The 19728-nt window shown below is 39.1% G+C and overlaps 1 protein-coding gene across 4 annotated transcripts in view; it reads left to right on the forward strand.

Moving 5' to 3' along the window:
- MAP3K20 (mitogen-activated protein kinase kinase kinase 20) overlaps positions 1–19728 on the forward strand; it is an 88722-nt gene that overhangs the window by 37790 nt on the left and 31204 nt on the right. For all 4 annotated transcript variants that reach the window (XM_054069290.1, XM_054069288.1, XM_054069291.1 and 1 more), the window contains 4 exons: positions 3623–3709; positions 7309–7383; positions 12787–12893; positions 18291–18426. In XM_054069290.1, coding sequence (XP_053925265.1) covers positions 3623–3709; positions 7309–7383; positions 12787–12893; positions 18291–18426 — 405 coding nt within the window. The remainder of the gene's footprint in view (positions 1–3622; positions 3710–7308; positions 7384–12786; positions 12894–18290; positions 18427–19728) is intronic.

Here is a 19728-nt window from a genome sequence, read left to right on the forward strand (position 1 = left end):
TTGCACTTTCCTTCAGCCATGCTGTGATTCTTTTTTCTAATTAATTTCCAAATCCATACTCTAAACAACAGATACCAAGTGTTAGAAATGATCTGCCCAGAAATTCACTCATACCAGTAACCTTGTCTAATGTCATTGCGTGTGTTGCTCAAAAAATATTCCTTGCTTCTCTTCCACATATGAAAGTATATGCGGAATGACAGTGTTCACTCTAAAAGCTGTTTCAAAATCATGAAGATAATATGCTCAGAATATGTTAGTCCAGCAAGATTGCTTGTAGTGCACTGCAGTGTGTGTTTGTGTATCAATTTAAATGTGTTTAGTTATGGAAAGATTATGTGATGTAGCTGAATTATTTTAATGCTTACAGGAACAAAAAAGTGAAACCATTAATTGGCTATTGGTAGCATAGAGACTGCTGTTAAACGTAGCAGCTGTTACACTCCTAGCAATAGTTCATACATTGCTTTAGCTATGAGAACATATGTTATTTATAGAGGGAATGTTGGCCAGCTCCAGGGGTTATCCCTCACTCTTTCTGAAAAGAATTATGAGATCTTTAACTTCCACTTGGATCAATGCAGAGCAGACTGACCTAATTTTCATGCCTAAGGGCACTACTTCTTAGAGTGCAACCCTTTCTGCTTATACGGGTTTTTTGCTAATTGTGGCTCCTCACGCTCATCTGTGAACACTTTCTTACCAAGCGAAAACATCTCTTTTTTAATCTGTGAAGATGTTTGCTTCTTGTCAGATAATTCATTTTGATGTTTCCTGTCCTGAATGGCAGTTTAAGTCTTGTTTGGCTTTGCATTGGAGTGAGGATGTAGGGGGTTTTGTTCTTTTATCTTTTTTGAGGTTTTTTTCCTTTTAGTTGTTGTCACATAGGTGACAGGATAAGAATCAAAATGAACAGCTGAGCTGACAGAAGTATGTGAGCTTTTTCTGAAGACCATATAATTCTTATTCTCAGCTTCATGATTAGGATTTACATTCATACATTTGTCTCTCTTTTCTGTTTCTCTGTACGCGGAGCTCAGCATCTTCTGAGGCCACAGCTCAAACCACTTACAAACAGCTTACAAACCACTACATTAAATGATCTTGCTTTGTTTACCATCGCTCTGTCTAGCTTGGCTGTTACTCTCTAAGCACCTGCTCTCTGTCATCACAGAGATATGATGTGATCAGGAAAGCAGGTGAGCTTCACCATCAGGGATGGGAGAAGTGAACCACGTCAATCTCAATTAAATTACACCAGAGGTGGAAGACAGATTGATTTCCATATGAGGTGAGCTGGGGAGCCAGTTCTGAAAATGAACTGAGTGAATCCCACGGTAAAGAGGCTGGGGTAAGTCAGGTTGAGGTGCATTTTCTGCAGCTGAATGACCATAGGGACAAGAAGAGGCAAATGGGGTGCAGAAGATACCCATTAGCTGCTTTTTAAAAGTCCAGTAGTGCAGTCATTCACCGTAGGTGATGATTCAAGGAAACTAAGTGATGAGATGGGGTTGAGGCGCCTATAAACTGAAGATAGAGACATTTCACCATTGAAAGGAAAAGCTTTATCTACACTATTGGCCTGAAGATGAAATTTGCATCATTGTTAGAACATTTTCTAAACCTGTGTAAATAGATACAAGGATTTCTGTCATCCTGCCTTTGTATCTTTTACTTTCTTCTACTGTTAGGGAAAAATAAGACATTAAGAAAAATTCTTCATATTGTGTCAGATTGCTGTTTTTCTTTCAACTATGTGCAATTTTGAAGTGCTTTAAGCTAGCACTGTTGGTTTAGGAAGGCAGTGATTTGTGCAGTGAGTGGAAATAAACACTAAAGGTGTCATCATAAAGGAATTCAGTGCAAAATGTTGTGCGCAAACTTCTGTGCATGAATGAAACAAGACAACTCTTACAATTTATAGTCTTCTGAAAAGAAGGTAGCAGAGCAGTAGACTTTTTCAGCTCAAAGCTCTTGGAAGGTTTTAATGTGTATTTCATTATGTTCTTTATTGGAAGATGTATTTAGATACTGCTTTATCTGATGTCCAAACTTGAGTTTCTTCTCTGTGTTTTCCTGGTACAACTGTACAGATGACGTGTTTCTGCATGGATGCTCAGCTGCATGTTTGATTTTGTCCAGGGGGTTTTGTCTTAACTGGCTGTTTTGTACACTGCTTTTTTTGTCTGACGTACATGGGACTGCTAAATTATTTCCTTCTCTCGCAGTTAAATTTCCGCTTCTACTAGCAGATAGGTGATAATTGGAATTACAAATTGAGGTGCTTTTCTTTTTTTTTTCTTCTAAAAGGAATGAACTAATACCTCTATGATAGCTTTCTCCATATATTTCTTATTTTCGAGAAAACTGTCCTTTTAGTTATTTTTTCCAAGATGCCCTTGCCTTTACAAACCAGTCTTCTGACTCAAGCATAATTATTCAAATAGGTCTATAGATGGAGTATCCTGTTCACTTGATTAAAGGCCCAACTCTGCTTCATTGCATTTTTTTTTCTACTTGGGCAGCATCTGCGAATATTCTTGATTTTTTTTCTTTCTAATTACCTTCATCACTGGCCAGAATCCATTCAAAATGATGGAGCTGGAATAACTTGGGTGCTAACCCAAACAGTGAGGGTATAGACACTTGCATAAGGATCTTAGTGCATTTGGTCAGATCCTGTCTAAATGATATCTTTTTTTGTTGATATGCTTGGTATATGAGCAGAAGAATAAGTCTGTATATTTGTAACAAGATACATTCATGAAAGTTCTGATTCAAAAAGAAAAAAGGAAAAAAGAGACATATACAAGTGAAGGTACAAAGTGCCTGTTAATTTGGTTGAACTCCAATATTTATTCCTAGTGGCAGAAAAATGAGTTTAATTAATTGATTTGAAGCCATTTTGATGATGCCAAGCACTTTTCTACAGAGTAGCTTAGATTCTTGGGTACTGTGTTACCAAAATGCTAACAGCATGCAAAATTAGATGTTTCTATATCTAAGGACACTGCATCTATAAGGTATAGAGGAGAAAAGTAATTTTTTGTATGCTGTATATTGTTTAGTTTAACATAACCACATATTTGGAGATAAACAATTACAGTTTTGCTCGCAAAATTATATTTACTATTTTCATAGGCATATCATAGGAGCAAAATACCTTTTGGATCATATTCTGACTACCGAGAAGAACTAGTTGCAATCATACAGAAATATTCTCAAATGTGAAATGACTACAAAGTGAAGATATGCCTAGTTGGGGCTGAGAAGGAGAGGAGTAGTTCATTGTCTTCACAAGTCTCAACTGCCATGTGTGCCAATTGTGAACTTTAAAATGTACGAAAGAAGTAAAAAACATTTTCAGTGGCTCTCACAAAATTGCAGGCATTAGTCCCCACGCAACCCAGTTTTTCATCTGGGCTTTTCTATAGAGGAAAAAACAGAAACGTTCAAATTAATTTAGTGAGAGGATCTTGCACACAAACACTGGTCCAAGTTCCTGCAAATGGAAACTGGTTGCCTGATAATTGGATACAGAATAGTGCTGTATCAAGGTTTAATAATGTATTTAAAATACAAAGTACAGAAATAAAAATTCTTTTCTTTTTTTCTGTTCCAGGTTCTCTGGGAGATGCTAACAAGGGAGGTCCCCTTTAAAGGCTTGGAAGGATTACAAGTAGCTTGGCTTGTAGTGGAAAAAAACGAGGTAAGACTACGTTTCTACATTCAGGTACATAGATCAGAAAACAGTATTGGGGTTTTGCAAAAGACTTTTTCATCTTCTTCAAATTGAAAGTAAGTTCACGCGTATGGAAAGATTAGCAGTAGGAGCTAACACAAAGGGTCAAAGTGATGTTATTCCTCATGAATGGACCCTTTACATCTAATTGTTGCAGCTTCACGTCGTGATGCTGTAGATCAAAAATTGTACAAGTACTGTACTAGTTTCTCAGTCTCAATTGTAAAACCTAGGGGTTTGTTCTTAGTGATGAAAGAAGCCATTGCGTCCAAGGTAGGGGAACAGTTTAACTCCATCTCCTGCGTTTAGGACATCTTTTTACTGGCCGGGAGTTGATATATCTGTAAGAGACCTTCAGCTACTTCAACTTAACTCTCCCAGCAGGAGTCACTATAGTACAAGAAACTGCCGCTTAGATGAAAATTTCAAAAATAAAAGAAGAAAAAATAGTTTTAAAAAAAGAGAGAAATTACAGTTTTGCCACCTACGTTCAACACTACATTGAAGATGAGCTCCTCACTGGTATCGGCAAGGCTGTGGCATAGCTGCAAGCCTCCTCACGCAGAGTCTTTCCATTTCAAAAGCACTTCAGTGGTGTAAACACCGTTTGTACAGTGTCCCCAGCCTCGCTTTTCTTCTTCTTACAAATTGAGGCTTTCAGTTAGTTGGACATGTGAGCGTATATCTGAACACATAGTCCCTTGATATCAAAGACAGTTACTACATTTAAAAAACATTTAAAGTTGTGACTGTACCACACACAGACAAGCATGGAAATCCTCCACAAAGATGAAACCTCCTCTATCTAGACACAGCGGAAGCTTGGGAAACATTACAATGGCGAGACAGTGGCTGTACAATACAGATTCCTATTATTCTACATAAACTGTTTCTCAAAATGCTTCAGAGTTAAGCAGAGTAGGTAGGTTTCCTCCTCTTAGTTTAATATTTTTTGTTGGTGTTTTTTTCCTCTCCCTTTTTTTTTTTTCTTCTATTTGAGGACTGGGTTAATTCCAGCGAGTGATACTGTGATATGCCTACTAGTTGGAAAATCTGCACTAACAGTGTGAAGATTAAGACTGTGGTCTTCTGCAGCATTTATGAGACCAGGAGACACAATTAGACTCTCTCCTAGTTTAGGAGAAGCCTCATACATCGCTTTGAAGGAGGAACCATAAAGCCTTCTGTCAACAATATTTCTTTCCTATGCCTACCATATGCAGTTTTATGTAAGGGGTACAGAGTGGCATTGGGAATGTTGTGAAGAGAAGTAGTCATACGCTGAAAGATGTCAGAGGGTGCAACACACATTTCTCTACAGTTTTCCAGAGCAAGGAACTCTGTAAAATACATTGTGAACAAAATGTGGACATGATGACTATTTCACTCATGGCTGAAGAAACCTAAGGGGTGACGTGTTCAGAGCCAGCTGTTTGTCTGCCAGGTACCACTAGCCTGTTGCTACCATCTTCTTTGGAAGGGTGCCAGGGCAGGGACCCTAGAGGGCATTAACACTTGCTTAAAAAGTTTTCATTTTTTCTGGCCATGACTTAGGCAACATGCCCAGCATAATCCTTGCAAAAGTCAGCTTGTGCTACCTTTTTTCATAGTTGCTGTGTCCCAAAGCAAGTGTGAGGGTTGGGCTCAGCAGTCAGTTCAATCTGTTGACATCGGTGGGATTACATGGTGCCTGTTCAAAACAGAACCACTGTTGAGCTGGTTCTTCGGTTTTTTTGCCCTGCAAGTCTCTTGTTAAAAAAGCATGGGACTGAGGCCAAAGCAGAGTTGCATAGGGTGAAAAATTCCCCTTTGCAAACTGAGCCCAAGAGATGAAGGGGATCTTAATGATTCTGTATGGGTCTTTTTCAACTCTCTGTATAATTTCACGGTGGTTTTTTTTCTGGTAGAGTTTCTATATAATTTTATATTTTTTTAATCCACAAAGAAAACCACGAGAGTTCAGACTATACTAGGCATGATCTTATAATAAATTACCATTGAGAAATGTCATCTTTATTGTAATACTGCACTTTTGGAACCTGCTACCTCTACTTTAGATCACAGATAATGTTCTGCACAAGCGAGACACATATAAATGGTGATTGCAACTGATTTTCCGCCTCCTGGAACAGTGAGGGTTACGGACAAATACTGTAGCAAGACTAGGCAGTGTATTTTTAGGCTAATGACTCAACCACAGATCCAAGCATCAGTACAACTTGTTTATGCATTGTGCAAATTTCTTTGTATTTCTTGCCCAGAAAGCTTTTCACCTTAAGGTATTACATTATTTTAATAACCATACTTCTGCAATGCCCTGGCTCTATCTCTCATGTTTTCAGTTTTCGTAGTGTTCAAATGTTTGTGCAGCAGAATTTCTTGACTCTTACTTTGGCTGCTGTGGCTTGCAAGGCTTTCCAGGTCACCTTGCAGTAATGTAATGGTACAGTTTGACACAACTTAACTCTGCTTTGCTGCTGAAGTGCCAAGAGTAGGACAGATCAAAGGGTCTTCCTGGCTGGTTGCTCTGAACAGGACTGTAATACCTGGTTCTTACCTGTTACAGAACAGAAAAATCTTTTTTCCAGCTTGATCCTTCTTATATTTGGACCTTTTTTCACTAAGGAACTGTTTTTTTTGTCTGTGTATTTTTAAAATTTAGTTGAAACATCTGAAATCAGTTAACTGCCCTAGCGAGAGCAGAGGGATCTCCTTATACATGTGATGTTGTTGGGATGCACATTTAATCTCAACTGGAGAGGCTTTCGTATGTGGGGATGTGTAAATGAGAATCAATTTGCTTTTAAGCTTTCCAGTGTGGAGGCAGAGTGTTTAAATAAAAAGTCCTGTAAGACTGACTGACGGAATGTTTTCATGGTTTAGAAGTCTCAGTGAAGGAAAACAAATTTCGAACTAATTCTCTGTAGTCAGTGGCCCTGGCTATAACCAGCAAATCCTTGTCTTCAGTCATCAGGAAATATTTATGAGTTCTCTGTGCTCTGCGAGTGCTCTCCGAGATCTGCATGTCCTCATTAATCCTTCTGACCACAGGCTCATGAAACGTCTCTTGTGTCATGTAGACCTTCACTTAACTCTTTTTAACTCACTTGATATAATGTATGTTTCAGCCATTTGTTATATCAAAAGTGATTGTATGTTGTACAGCTGGATCATGTGTGTGGGAGAGAAGAATTAAGGCAGGCTGTACGTTAGACCTATCTTGACAAGCATCTTAAAATACCATGCAGTAACCGCCACAAACTGTTATGTTCTAGTATTAAAAGTTGTTCACCTTGTTTTCGTTTCCTTGTCTCTGAGCTTTAAGTAACTCCATTTGTGCGTTTGTTCCATTCTTTCTTTATAGGTCTATTAATCAATTTGTACATCTTGTTAATATTAGTAATTTTTATGTTTATTTTTAATACGTCAATCTTCCGTCTTTATATTGCATTTAAAAGGAAGAAGAGTGCATTTTACTACTTATAATTGCATTGCTTTTATAGGACATCTATTAGTAGCAGCTTAAAGCTAAATGCTTCCAGTAACTGGTACACTCTTTTCTTTAGAGATTAACCATTCCAAGCAGTTGTCCCAGAAGTTTTGCAGAACTGATGCACCAATGTTGGGATGCTGATTCAAAGGTAATTTAATTTGTGTTTGATTTCTACACCACTGCCCCCTGCCTTGTTTTGCTAAGTGTGTTAGTGTTTCTTTGAGGGACAAGTCCCAGCTAACATTGTTGCTGCATGCTAGTAGACAAATTTCTTCATGAAGATAGCTGAGGCTGTCTTTTTTATGTGTTTACATAATTATACCTAAATGTCTCTCTTTCTGTTTTGATCAAGAGTTACTATTCTACTAACTTACCTGCTAAAGACAATGCCTGTAAAATAGGGTGAGATGGCGAGAGTGTAGACAGTGTAGCAAGAATGGAGCAAGTGGAAAATTGTTATTTTCTATTTTCTTTTGGTAGTTAATAGGTAATCTTTCTCAGATGTGTGTGAGTATCGTGTATGAAATATCCATTTCAAGGTCCAACTTTGATGTTCTCCTTGTGTTGAAAACATGTAAAGAATAAGTTGATTTATAAAATGTGGGTAGGAACAGCAGTAACACATTCCAAATTAACATTAAACCTTCCCTAATCTTTTCCTTTAGGACTTTAAATGGTGCGTTTTGTAATGAATATATTGTAATAATATAATAGTAAAAGTACTGTAATATACAGTTTAACCAGGAAAATGGAGTAAAAATACAAATTAGATCCAAACCACTGTTACTATTAGTCTGCCCCGAGAATAAACTGAAAGGGAAAAAGACTGTTTCCACAGTGAAAGATTTTGTAGATTATGGGAGTTACCGTCTTTAAATTGACTCTGCTGCCATCCTTTTGTACATAAAACTGTCTGGAGAGAGCCTTTGGGCTTAGTAGCTTTATTTCCAGGTGTTAGCATCTATTTCTTTTGCCTATGAAGGTATTTGAGAGGGGGAAGAATTGATAAGGAAAGAAAGTTATGCTCTTTCTCTCAAGTCAAGGCTCTAGCAATAACTGTGTTCCTTTAAACTCAGAAGAAAGTTAGCTACTACGTCAGAGAGATTAATCCCAAGGCAAGTTGTGCTTACATGCTCTAAATCTAGAACTTGTCATCAGAGAATAGCTATAGAAGAGCAATATGAGATTTCCCTTCTTGGTTTCTTTTTCTTAAGCAAGGAGTTGCTTTCCTGCTGAGTGGATCTGGAAGTCTAAAATCCATCCTCAGTGTGTGGTTTCCACGTGAACACCCATTTAAATGCCATTCTCCTAATATCTCCCTCTTTATCCTCTCCACCAAAGGGGAGAAAAATGCTTTGAGTCTTTGAATATACAAGTAGACTGTTTAAGTTCTAGGTCAGTAATTGCTGATGAGCACTTTCTAGTTGTAACTATGTATCTTTAATAACTACTTCCAAGCATCAGCATCTCTACCAAATGCCACAGGATAAGAATTATTGGAACTTCTTTTCTGTAATTGCAGCAAATACTAGATCAGCACTTCCTAGCCACATATATAAGTGTCCAGATGGCTGTTGCTGTTTTTCAGGGAGAGGGAGGAAGGGATCTGCATCTTGTAAAAGAAGGATACCTAAATGTCAGGCTGAGTTCTTGTCTGCATCAGCAATTCACGTGGTTTGGGCTGGTTCCTGGCAGCATTGTTCCCAGAGCCATCTCTGATATGTGCAAAGAGTGACTTTTAGGTTAGATGGGGTTTTGTGACAGTCTGCTCTTTGCTACTTTTTTCATGCAGCTTCTCTTCTGTTGGGCAATTATAAATGCTTTGTTCACATGACTGAAATGGAGTAATCTCTGGCCAGGGTTTGGGCATGTGACTGACTTATTCGGTCACGTGTTGGGAAAGGATTGCTACTTACAGCTCTCAAAATGCCTTGATAAAAGGCTGTGTGGCCTGCGTGAACCAAAAGATGGAGCACACTCCTCTCAAATACTGCTCTGTGTAATGTTCCCTTTTTGCTAGGATTAGCTTTAGGAAATAAGGTACTCGGTGCATGAACAAGTTACTGAAGGTCAGGCAGGGGTGAGCTTGAGGATGTCAGCTGCTCAAAAGCAGTTGCTAATGTGCATACTTTTTTTAGCCCACAGAAAGCATGAGGTATCTTTAGTTGGCTTACGCCTGAGAAAAGAGGGATGTGTGTTTAGTGGGGTCAAGGAATACACTTGGAGAGCTGCTGCAGAGCAGCTGGACTGTCAGACACTGCTCACCTCATAACTTCTGTGTCAAAATGGACAGAGTTATTAAATTTGCTTTGAATTCTTAAGAATTTCTTCATACATGGAGAAGAATCTGTAGTGTATTGCTTCATGTGCTATTTGTAATGGTAATCTGTATAGAGTTCAAACTGTGCTAGTCGAAACAAACAGTCTCTAGTGGGTTCAAAGCATTTTACTAAAATGTTAATTAGTAATTATTTTAAGTCAGTAATTAATAAACAATCTCTGTGGTAACTGAATGTCTTAAATAACTACTTCCAAAGGTTAAAATCCTTACCAAACAAGCTGCTTTTGCTTGTGAACTAAATAATTGTACAAACAAGGTTGCTCATCAAGGATGCCTTTTTTTTACTGGGGATACTTGCTTTTGAAACATAGGTGAGTGATGCCTTTTCATTCATCTGTGTCTTAAGTTTATCCTCACTTTAACATCAAACATGTTTATAAATTCCTGGATATTTTAGTGGAAATTGGAACCCTGGGAACAGAGGAGCAGCAAGAAAAGAAAGCTATATGGTGTAAATATGCTGATTTTAGGCAGACCTGTTCAGTAAGAAATATTGAATGGAAGGAAATAGTGAAAACATCCAGAATAGTTTCTAAAGGGGCATTACATTTTAAAGGTTTTTGTATGAGACATCACAGATATAAAGGGAAACAATTTTCAAAGGCAACTCATGCCTTGATATTTTAAGAATCTCTTATCAGGATTGAGTTGAGATGCCTGACTTTCTAGAAAATACTAAGCAGTCATCCACTGAAAATATGACTTTTTTTTTTTTTTAAAGCTTGCCAGCTTGGGCTCCCAGTTTCAACAGTCGCTTCTTGCCACTTTTAACCAAGGTATCAGTCTGCACTTGGAGTGCATTTATTAAATCTGAATTTATCCTTGCCTAGGGGGAAGAAACCAACAAAACCCACATGGCAGCGTAGGCTTGTGTCTTCCTGTCAGCTTTGCCTCCAGGGAAAGCAGGAACTGGTAAATCTGGCAGCTTCAAAGCTGGCAGGGTAGCTGGTGGCTGTTCACAGTAATTGCACAGCCAGGGATGTACAAGCTTTGTCATTACTGTGACTGTGGATTTGTTCCAGCTTCAGTTGCACAACTCAGTGGCTCCTTTGCCGATAGTGAAGTACCCAAAGACTGTGTGTTGCTATTTCTTCCGAATCAGTCAGTCAGTGTTTTCACCTGTCTGTAGTTAAAAACCCTGTTCTCTGTCATTATTCCCACTCCATTTACTTCGGGCAAGTCTGATAGGAGTGTAAACTGTGTTCACTTTGTGTCAGCCCTGCCCTGTACCTCCCAGTATATCCCCAAGAAAGAAGAAGCAAGCAAAACTCACAGGAGTGTTTTGTAAAAGAATCCTAAATAAGCCATAAAATATTCTAATTAATGCAGCATGGGGATCTTTGCCCTGCATCTCTTCCTGAAAACAAGATTAATTTAGTACAAGCACATTATGTCATTATGTGCCTGCCTGTCTGCTGGACTACGTAGCAGCAGCGGTACCTGGTGTATTGGTTGGGAGACACCATCTCCTGTCTGGCAGCTTCCTTGAATCCTTCCAACAGTTCACGCCTCCTGGGGTGATTACAAGAAATGCAGGTGTAGTAACAGGAAGGGTGTAGGGGCTGTTGGAAGGTTCTTCCTCCCCAAAACTACACCAGAGTTGTCTGTCCCAGTTGGTGCCAGGGATTAATTTTGTGCTCCGTGGCCCCTAGCGCGGCACACTCCTTGACCAGGGAGCTTTGTGCTCTTCCAGGAGGTGCTCAGAGGATCTGTTTAGGTGTGGCAGTTCTGGCAGCATCACGCAGGTAGGGGGATAACTGCTGCCTCCCCCCACCCTCTGTAAGTGCAGGGAGACTCTGCTGGGTATTTGCACTGGAACTTGATCAACAAGTGTAAGCGGTGTGCTGCAGAATAGGCCCTTGCAGCCCTGCTGCTCGGCACACCTGGGTTGCTGCTCTGTGGACGCTGGGCTAGGGGCCAAACTGCGTAAGCACATGCGTGGCTGGGGCAAGCACTGTCTGTGGCAAAGAAAATCTGCATGGCTCATCCAACTGCCTGTTGCCTGAAATCATGGAGATGGACCAAAAAATGACAGACAAAGCCTCCAGTTACAGCCGAATAGAGCAGCATTACAGCATAAGAGAGCTTGTCTTTTTTTTTGTTATGCATTTGACACTTTTTCATGCTGTTTGACATTTAAAATAAAGAAATTGTCTTTCTTTTATAATGTGGAAATCACTTGGATCTTCCTGGGAGAGACACCTCAGCATTATTCCTAATTGTTTTTGTGCTCCCAAATTAAAATGCACGTTTTAATTGCAGCATCTGTAATTTTAGCAGAAATGGTATAATTACAGGCGCAATAGAGAGAGAATGTGCATCATCCCCTTATTATGTATCTACATTTTGTTTCAACCTTTTGTCTCAACCTTGTCTGGGGTCTGTCAAACAGACTAACAGAGTCAGCACTCTTTCAAGAAATACATTTAACTGTGGCTTTTTCAGTTTTCAGTTATCATCCTACCTCATAGTTTCCCTTGGGGACTAAGGGGAAGGTAGAATCTTCAACTGCTCTCTGTGACTACTGAGCACAGTGAGTGCTGCATGGGGAGTCCTGGAGCAGAAAGTTCAGTAACTGAGCCCAGGACGGAAGAGCACAGGCTCTGCTGACACAAGGTCAGCTGCCAGGCCGAGGTAGCTAAGTGAGGGGTTTTTTTCTGGAAAGTCGGTCCTTCTCTGCAAGAGTGGAACTGCAGCCAGAAACCCATTTTTGATGAGCTAAATATCTTCACATTAAAGATATATAAATATTCACACATTAAAGAGTTTGGGTTAGTACCTGTAAAAGGCCATCCATCTCTCTAATTATCAGTTGCTTGTGGGTCTGCCTTTCTTTTTTTGGCAGTATTTTCTTTCTTAGCTTGAGGAAAACTTTAGAATTAAAAATATTGATGCGTATTGATGCTATTGATGTTGTTTAGTCCTCTTATAGATAACCAAAAGGTTTTTACTGGGAGACTAAGCTAAGACTTGAGTTCTAGTAGTTTTTGTGACTCTTCTCAAACTGACCTTGTCTTCAATGGGAAGAACAAAAAAAACCCCATTTATAAATTTACAGTCCTCTCATAGGATGCTGTGTTCAGAAAGCAGCCTCTCAATTCCTGTTGCTAGCAGTTTTTCAGCTGAGAAATTCCTGCAAATAATTTTACACAGTAGTAGTTGTATATGAATGCAATGTTATGTTTTGTTTTGTTTTTTTTTTTAATTCAGAAAAGGCCATCTTTCAAGCAGATCATTTCAATCCTGGAATCTATGTCAAATGACAGCAACCTTCCAGACCAGTGTAACTCATTCCTGCATAACAAAGCGGAGTGGAGGTAAGATTCCTTTATCCCAAGAAGAAATTATGTTTTTCCTTGGAAATGATGCAAGTCCATATTCTTGTCAGAAAGCCATCAGACTTTAGTGATGCCTTAGTAGAAAATATCTGTGCTTGGGAACAGATATTTTTAGAACTCTACTTACCTTGTTGTTTTTGTGGAATGCCCGGAATGTTGTGAAACTTGTATTAGGAGCCAATATACTTAGCTGTACCCTGTATTTATTATTACACAGGTTAGGTATAATGATATTTATGGTTTTGTGATTCACATCTTAAAACTAATTATGTGTTTTCAGTCAGTAGTGTGAGGGCAAAACTATTCAGGTATACGTGCGTTTGATACAATTTTCATTGAAAGGGCATAGGGATATGTTTATATGTATATATTTTTCATAACTGATAAAGCGTATAAAAGAAATTTTCAAATCAAGTCTCTGTTTGTCTTCACTTACATGTGTTTTGCCATTATTTGTGCATTCTGCCCTTTGTGTCGACTTTGAGTCTGTGCATTCAGCATATGCCCAGCCCAGCCCTGGTTTTGCATAGTGCAGCAGCACGAGTTGAGCGTATGATTTTACCTATTGCTGACCGTAATTTTTATTCATAGGTCCATTTCTCCATTTATTCATAAATGGAGAAAATTTTATTCCTCAACACAGTTTAAAAGTTCTGACCTATTTTATGTATGTGCCAAACCTTAAAAAAACCCTCGTCTCTGAGTGAGAAAGCTCGCTGCTTCCCACTCCATCCTTCTGTTTGGAAACCTGGAAAGGGATCTGCAGGGGCAGATGGTTTCTGCCGGGGGATCGTGCCTCGGTCTATATTAAGCAGCGCTGGCCCCGCTCCAGGTGAGCGGGGAGCAGAGGGATTCAAACATTCCCTGCCCGCAGTCGGAGCGGGAAGCGAAGAACTCTGGCGAGCAGGGCTGGGTGGAGGGCGGCGAAGAGCACGGGCATCCCAGATTTACTCCGCGGATTTCCAAGGAAAAGAGAGACCTATAGTCGTCATGGGGCGAGCGGAAAAAGTGAGCTGGCGAGGGGGCCGCCGGCGGGTCACACGGCGGGATATAAATAGCCGGGGCCGGCCTGGCTCCGCCGCCCCGGGCACGGCGGCGCGGCGCCACCTGCTGGCCGCAGCGCCCACCTGCGCCGGGACCGGCCCGGCTCCCGCGCCGCGGCCTGGGCCCGGGCCGTGGCTTTTGGCGCGGGTCAGCCTGCCTTCCCGCCCGCGCCTCTGCGGCCTGAGGCTCGGCACAAGCGCCGGGTGCGCTAAGAGCGAAAATATGACTTGGCCACCGTTGTTTCTGCAGACTCCGGGCTTCCTGCTGTGGTCCTGGGAGCAGAGGACAAGGAGGGCTGGGTGAAAAATACCCCCTGGTGAGGGGTTTCCCAGGAATAGCAAAAGTATTAATTTAAAATATGAACAAGTACTCAAATTCCTTTAGGAAAAACAAATAACTGCTTCCGTTTTTCCAGGGTAGTGGAAGAAAAGCTGTGCTAGTGGACATTTGGTAGCGTTAAGCTTATACTAAATTAATCTCTTGGAGTGTGACTCGGGTGGCACAACTGTTTCTTGCAAATTTTATATTGATGCACCTGAATGGCTCTGATGAGGAATGGCTGTCAAGGTGTTAATGAACAGCTATGTAGAAACGAAAGTTCCTTGGCATTATCAAGTCAGGAAAAACTTCTTACTGTGGAGACTTGGGTTAAAGGTAAATCTGGCTTTTTTTTTTTTTTTTTTTTTTTTTTGTTTAAGAATAAATAACTTGGAGACAAGGAGATATGAGAGAGAAAACACAGTTTTGCGATGTGGCATGATTTGCCTGAAAGCAAAGATGATTTCTGAATTAAGCCCCCAAGATGAAAACACAAAGCACAGAATAAGTGCGAGTCGCTGGGGACTTTCTCAAGAGCTGGGTAAGAGGAGCACTCTCTTACCTGAATTCCAGTAACAGCCATCTTCTCTGATGCAAAAGCCATGTCTGTATGGAGATGCTCGTGAAGGTTAAGCCAAATTGACAGAAAGTATGCAAAAAAATATTCAAGTTAAAGTAGATAAATACTTGCAGGCCTAAAGTGATCTCAAGGGATAAACTAAAATAGACTAAGATGATTTCTGAGAACAGCTTCACAGAAGTTAAATGTTTTTAAGAATAAACAGAAGTCAAATGCACTGAAAAATCTTTGCTTTTACTCACTGCTTTATTCTTATTTATTTTTTTTAAAATCTTTTAGTGATTTGCAAAGAGATAGTTAGACTGGTAATAGGGAAAGACTAAAATGTGTTACCAAGAAGTAGAGGATTTTAAGGAAGCTGGTCTAACAGAGCCCTTGAGAAGCATGGGCTTGGGGAAAGGGAAGGCTATGCTTGTTCTTGGACGGACCTCCAAATTAGTACTCCAGATACTGTATGTTCACAAGGCACTTATCTCAGCAAATCAAACTCAGACAAGCTAGATTATACTTTTTCCCCCTCTTGAAAAGTAAGGTGAGGTTCTTTTTGTGATGTGCAAAAAATGCATCTGTAACAGTGTGTAACAACAGTCATCAGCATCTGACTGGCTGGTGTGGAAACAGAGTGGGCCGAGTCTATACATGACTGACAGAGGTGATAAGATAAATGGCACTTTGACCTATCTTTAGTGTAGTCTTACTTGCAATATTTACTGGGTTTGATTTTTATATTATTAATACATTTTAATCTGCCTGTTTTGTCATTTCCTTAAAATAACCCTGTATTTTATTTCCTAGCTATTCTACCCTTCATATTTTTCTTATTGTTTTGAACTGGGGCACTGTCTTACAACTGAGTTGCACAGCTCTGCATTGTGTTTCAGTTTGTATTCTGTGATCTCTTTGGAGATCTTCCTCAAGTTGCTTTTATTACATCGAGAAAAAATTACTATCGAAGTAATGATGTTCCAGTTCAGTGAGAGATCACATTTGTCTGCATTTAGTCATATATGCTAACTGCGTTTTCCTTCCACCCTCTCCCCACGACTGTTCTAGTGATTAAAGGAGTCTATTAGTGATACTTATATTAGTGTATCAGTAGCAATTCAAGACATATAAACAAATGCCAGTCATTGTTTTTAATCTGTGACTGTTTATCATCATTGTTTCTAATAATACAGTATACATTCCTCAGTGCCACAGAATGGGAGTATTCTAGAAAAGCCAGCAAGCTCAGGCTGCAGAACTACAGAAGCAAACAAGCCCACATGCCCTACTATGTATAATGTTTCAAGCTACTTCATTTATGAAGTAAGACTCATTAACTGGGAAATGTACAGTAGCTTTCTCTTTAATTACTCAGTTTTACTATAGAGTGAAATTATTTTTCAGAATGCAACTGTTTTTGCAGATTGACTATTGTAAAAGAAGTTTGTCTAATGAAGAGAAGTAATTACAGCACAAAATAGACTTTTGACATATAGAAAGCAGTTGTTCCAGGACTTTCCCAGTGCAGAATGTTGGTTAAGAGAACCTTAATTTGCATATTTTAAAAACTAGAGCTGTGTATAAAGTAGCAGTGATGTTGAGAAACAAATTTAAAAAAGCAGCACTAGCATCTGTCCTCAGTTTCCTCTGTAGTTCCCACAGTAGATTTCACAGTATGTGTTGCACCTGACTGAAAGGGTTTATGATAGGGAAATGTTCATTAGGATGGATATTTTAGTTTTCAATGAGATGTGTGAGCACTTTTCACCCAGCACTGAGATCAGCCCTGACCTTTGCTTCCCTAAATACAAGAGAGAATTTTGCTTGAAATCTGAAGCATAGTAATTGTGAGGGGCATTTGTTCTGACCACCATATCGAACGGCTTGCTCAGCAGGATTTAAGTGTGATAAATGCCCTTGCCCCAGGTGGCTGATTTTTGCAGTTGAATTAAGCATGGTGGTAGAGTTTGCAGTAGTTTCCAATTCTCCAATTGGGATGTCGTGTTAAAATAAGAAACCTATAAGATTTGGAATATTTAAATTATTTCATTTACTTAAATAGGCTATTTGGCTGTGCATTTTCCCGCACTGAGAGCCTGAACTCCTTTAGTTTGATAGTGGAGAAGAGCTTAACCATTCTGTGTTAGGACAGGAGGTTTACAGAAAGAAAGAATTATCTTTTTTTCTCCTCCCCTCTTCCCCCCCTTAGAAATTACAACTAATTCTGGTTGTTCCTTTTACTTTCTTTTTGAAAACATCTGAAAGAGCAGATTTTACTTGCAGTGTTTTTATGAAAGGTAAGTGTCATGAAAGTTTGAGCATAAGATTTGGCATTGCAGAGCTCTCTTTAGGATCTCTGTCTCGTTAGGAGCTCGCTCTCTGGGAGAATGAAACACTGTGATTGACTGTTCCCACAATGTAAATAGGAAACTGTTGAAGTAATGGTCAGGACACAGGCAGCAGGCAGTGCACAGTCTCCCAAACAGTCACAGGAATGATTTGTTGAATACAAATACAACCTCTGATACAAATTGGAGGTTTTTCTTTGATTATCCCAGAAGGAAAAAATGTGTCTGAACTTAGCGACAGAATTATTTTTCCGTACTTTCTAGTATACACCCATGCATTCGTAGTGCAAAATCTGTTAAAGTATTTTCCAAGAGCAGTTCAGTTCATGTGTTTAAAAGCTGCTGTCCATCAGAAATCATGTCAAAGGAAAGCACTTTAAGGGCTGACAAACATGCAGTGCAACCTAATAAAGATGGTATCTGAAGCTTCTTGGAGTATTGCCTGTGCTTCCAGCCTTTCTTATTTTTCACATCTTTGCGTATATGGTGAGAAGCAGAGAAAAGTACACCAAGTCCTTTTATTAAATAGTCCTAACTTGAGAAGCTTGTATTTGTAACCATTTGCAGCATTGGGTCTTATAACGGTTTATGTTCTTGCTCTTATATCTTCACCTGCAGAACAGGAGGGTAAGTGGGGAAAAACACTACAGTGCTGCTTCTGTGTGTTTTGAGTGTGAGTCCAAATAATGTTTATAAGCCACATTACAAATCCAGGTAAATGGGCTTCTTAGACAGCCTGTAATGTGTTGCTAATGATTGTGTTGTTACCAGTTCTTAATGCGGTTTCTTTATGGATAAGATCCTGTTTCATGATGTTGAGGGAAAAGACCTCATTTTGATTTTTAAAATGTTGTTATTTTGTGGCATTTTGCTCTTAAATGTTACTTTTCTTCAAATGAAGGTGTTATGGTTATTCTCAAGCATAAACACTGCCGTTTGTTCTTAAAGCTCTGAAAGACTTTGCATTTGATAATTAGATGAACTGCTTGAGTTAGTATTGTACTTTTCAGCCTTTCACATTTAGTTAACATTCAAGTGGGAATTATGAACAATTTATATCTGTCAGGAAAAGACAAGACGTAACAAATTGTCTCCGTGCAGATGTGAAATTGAGGCAACCTTAGAGAGACTAAAGAAACTGGAGCGTGATCTGAGCTTTAAAGAGCAGGAACTAAAGGAACGGGAGCGACGTTTGAGGATGTGGGAGCAGAAGTTAACTGAACAGTCCAATACTCCTGTAAGTAGACAATAATTCAACTTTTCATCTTACTTCAGAAAGTATTTGGAACTTTGTGTACATCTGAAACACCAAAGAAGGTGTACTCCTGTTTTTTTCAGTTGTTCCTTTTTGCCTATTAAAGTTTGGTTTATCACTTCACCATGTAAATTTTTTAAATTTCATCTATTACATTAGCTTTCAGATATTCCTGATAGTTCGTATTGTGCCATAGGCACTTACGTGCCATTGATTTAATTACACTTCCCAGCTTTAAATGTTGATTGCATTCAATAAATAAATTTTTCAACTAGAAAGTTTTTTACTTTAATGGATGCAGAGTTTGGTCTTAAATGTAAGAATAATCTTTTTCTTGCAGAAGAGGGCTTGAGAAACCTTTATAGATTTTTTTTTTAAACTCTGTTTCTTTTCTTTGAGTAAACCTCCGTTCTGTGAAAAAGAGAGTCAAAATTTGAAGCGTTAAATTAGGACTTTTTTCATATAGTTAACTTATTTGCATTGGCCAGTTATTAGCTGCTAGGATTGCCCCATATCTATTAATAAATTGAACAAAAACAAAAACTTTCTTGGATTATCTTTGATTTCTTAATGAAATATGATGCTCTTTTTCACTGATTGGCAGAGGGAGGACCACAGGTTTGGTGCATGGCTAGACATACTACAACAGAATTGTTGTTAAAAAAAATATTGCGTTACCTTCTTGTTTTTAAAGTACTAGCCATAACAAATACCAAATTGAGATCAAAGTAGCATATAATTTTCTGATGCTCAATTTAATCCTATTTATAACCTTGATTCCAGACAGACCCCCATTTATATACAACTTGCTTTTAAGGTGTAACATACTGCTGTTGTTTGAATTAAGTTGCTTTCATGTTCCTGCTGTGAACATGCAGTAATGAAATCATGAAGGACGAATGTTTTCCTATGTACAGATATCCGTATGTCTGCCTTAACACTTGCAAACTTCCAGTTACTTAGCTGTGGGCCGTCATCTATCCTGAGCACAGCATGAGACACAGCCTTAATGAGCAATCTTTTCATGAGCAAGGCCCTAGGATTTTTTATGCTGTACTTGCTTATGACTTCTACTTTTCACTTAGAGCTGGCATTGCTGTGAGAATAAAGCATTGTGCTAAGGCCTGTTGTGCTAAGCATGAACTGTCTTTCTGCATAGCATTAACCCAACTCTCCTATTGCATTTAAATGCAATTTCTTCTAATAGGGAAATACAGGTTTGTCTTTTCCACAGTTCTTTAGTGAACTGTTACATGGAAAAGCTTTAAAAAAAGCTCTTTTGTT

The sequence above is a fragment of the Cuculus canorus genome, chromosome 6 (genome assembly GCF_017976375.1).
Source record: "Cuculus canorus isolate bCucCan1 chromosome 6, bCucCan1.pri, whole genome shotgun sequence".
NCBI classification, from domain to species: Eukaryota; Metazoa; Chordata; class Aves; order Cuculiformes; family Cuculidae; genus Cuculus; species Cuculus canorus.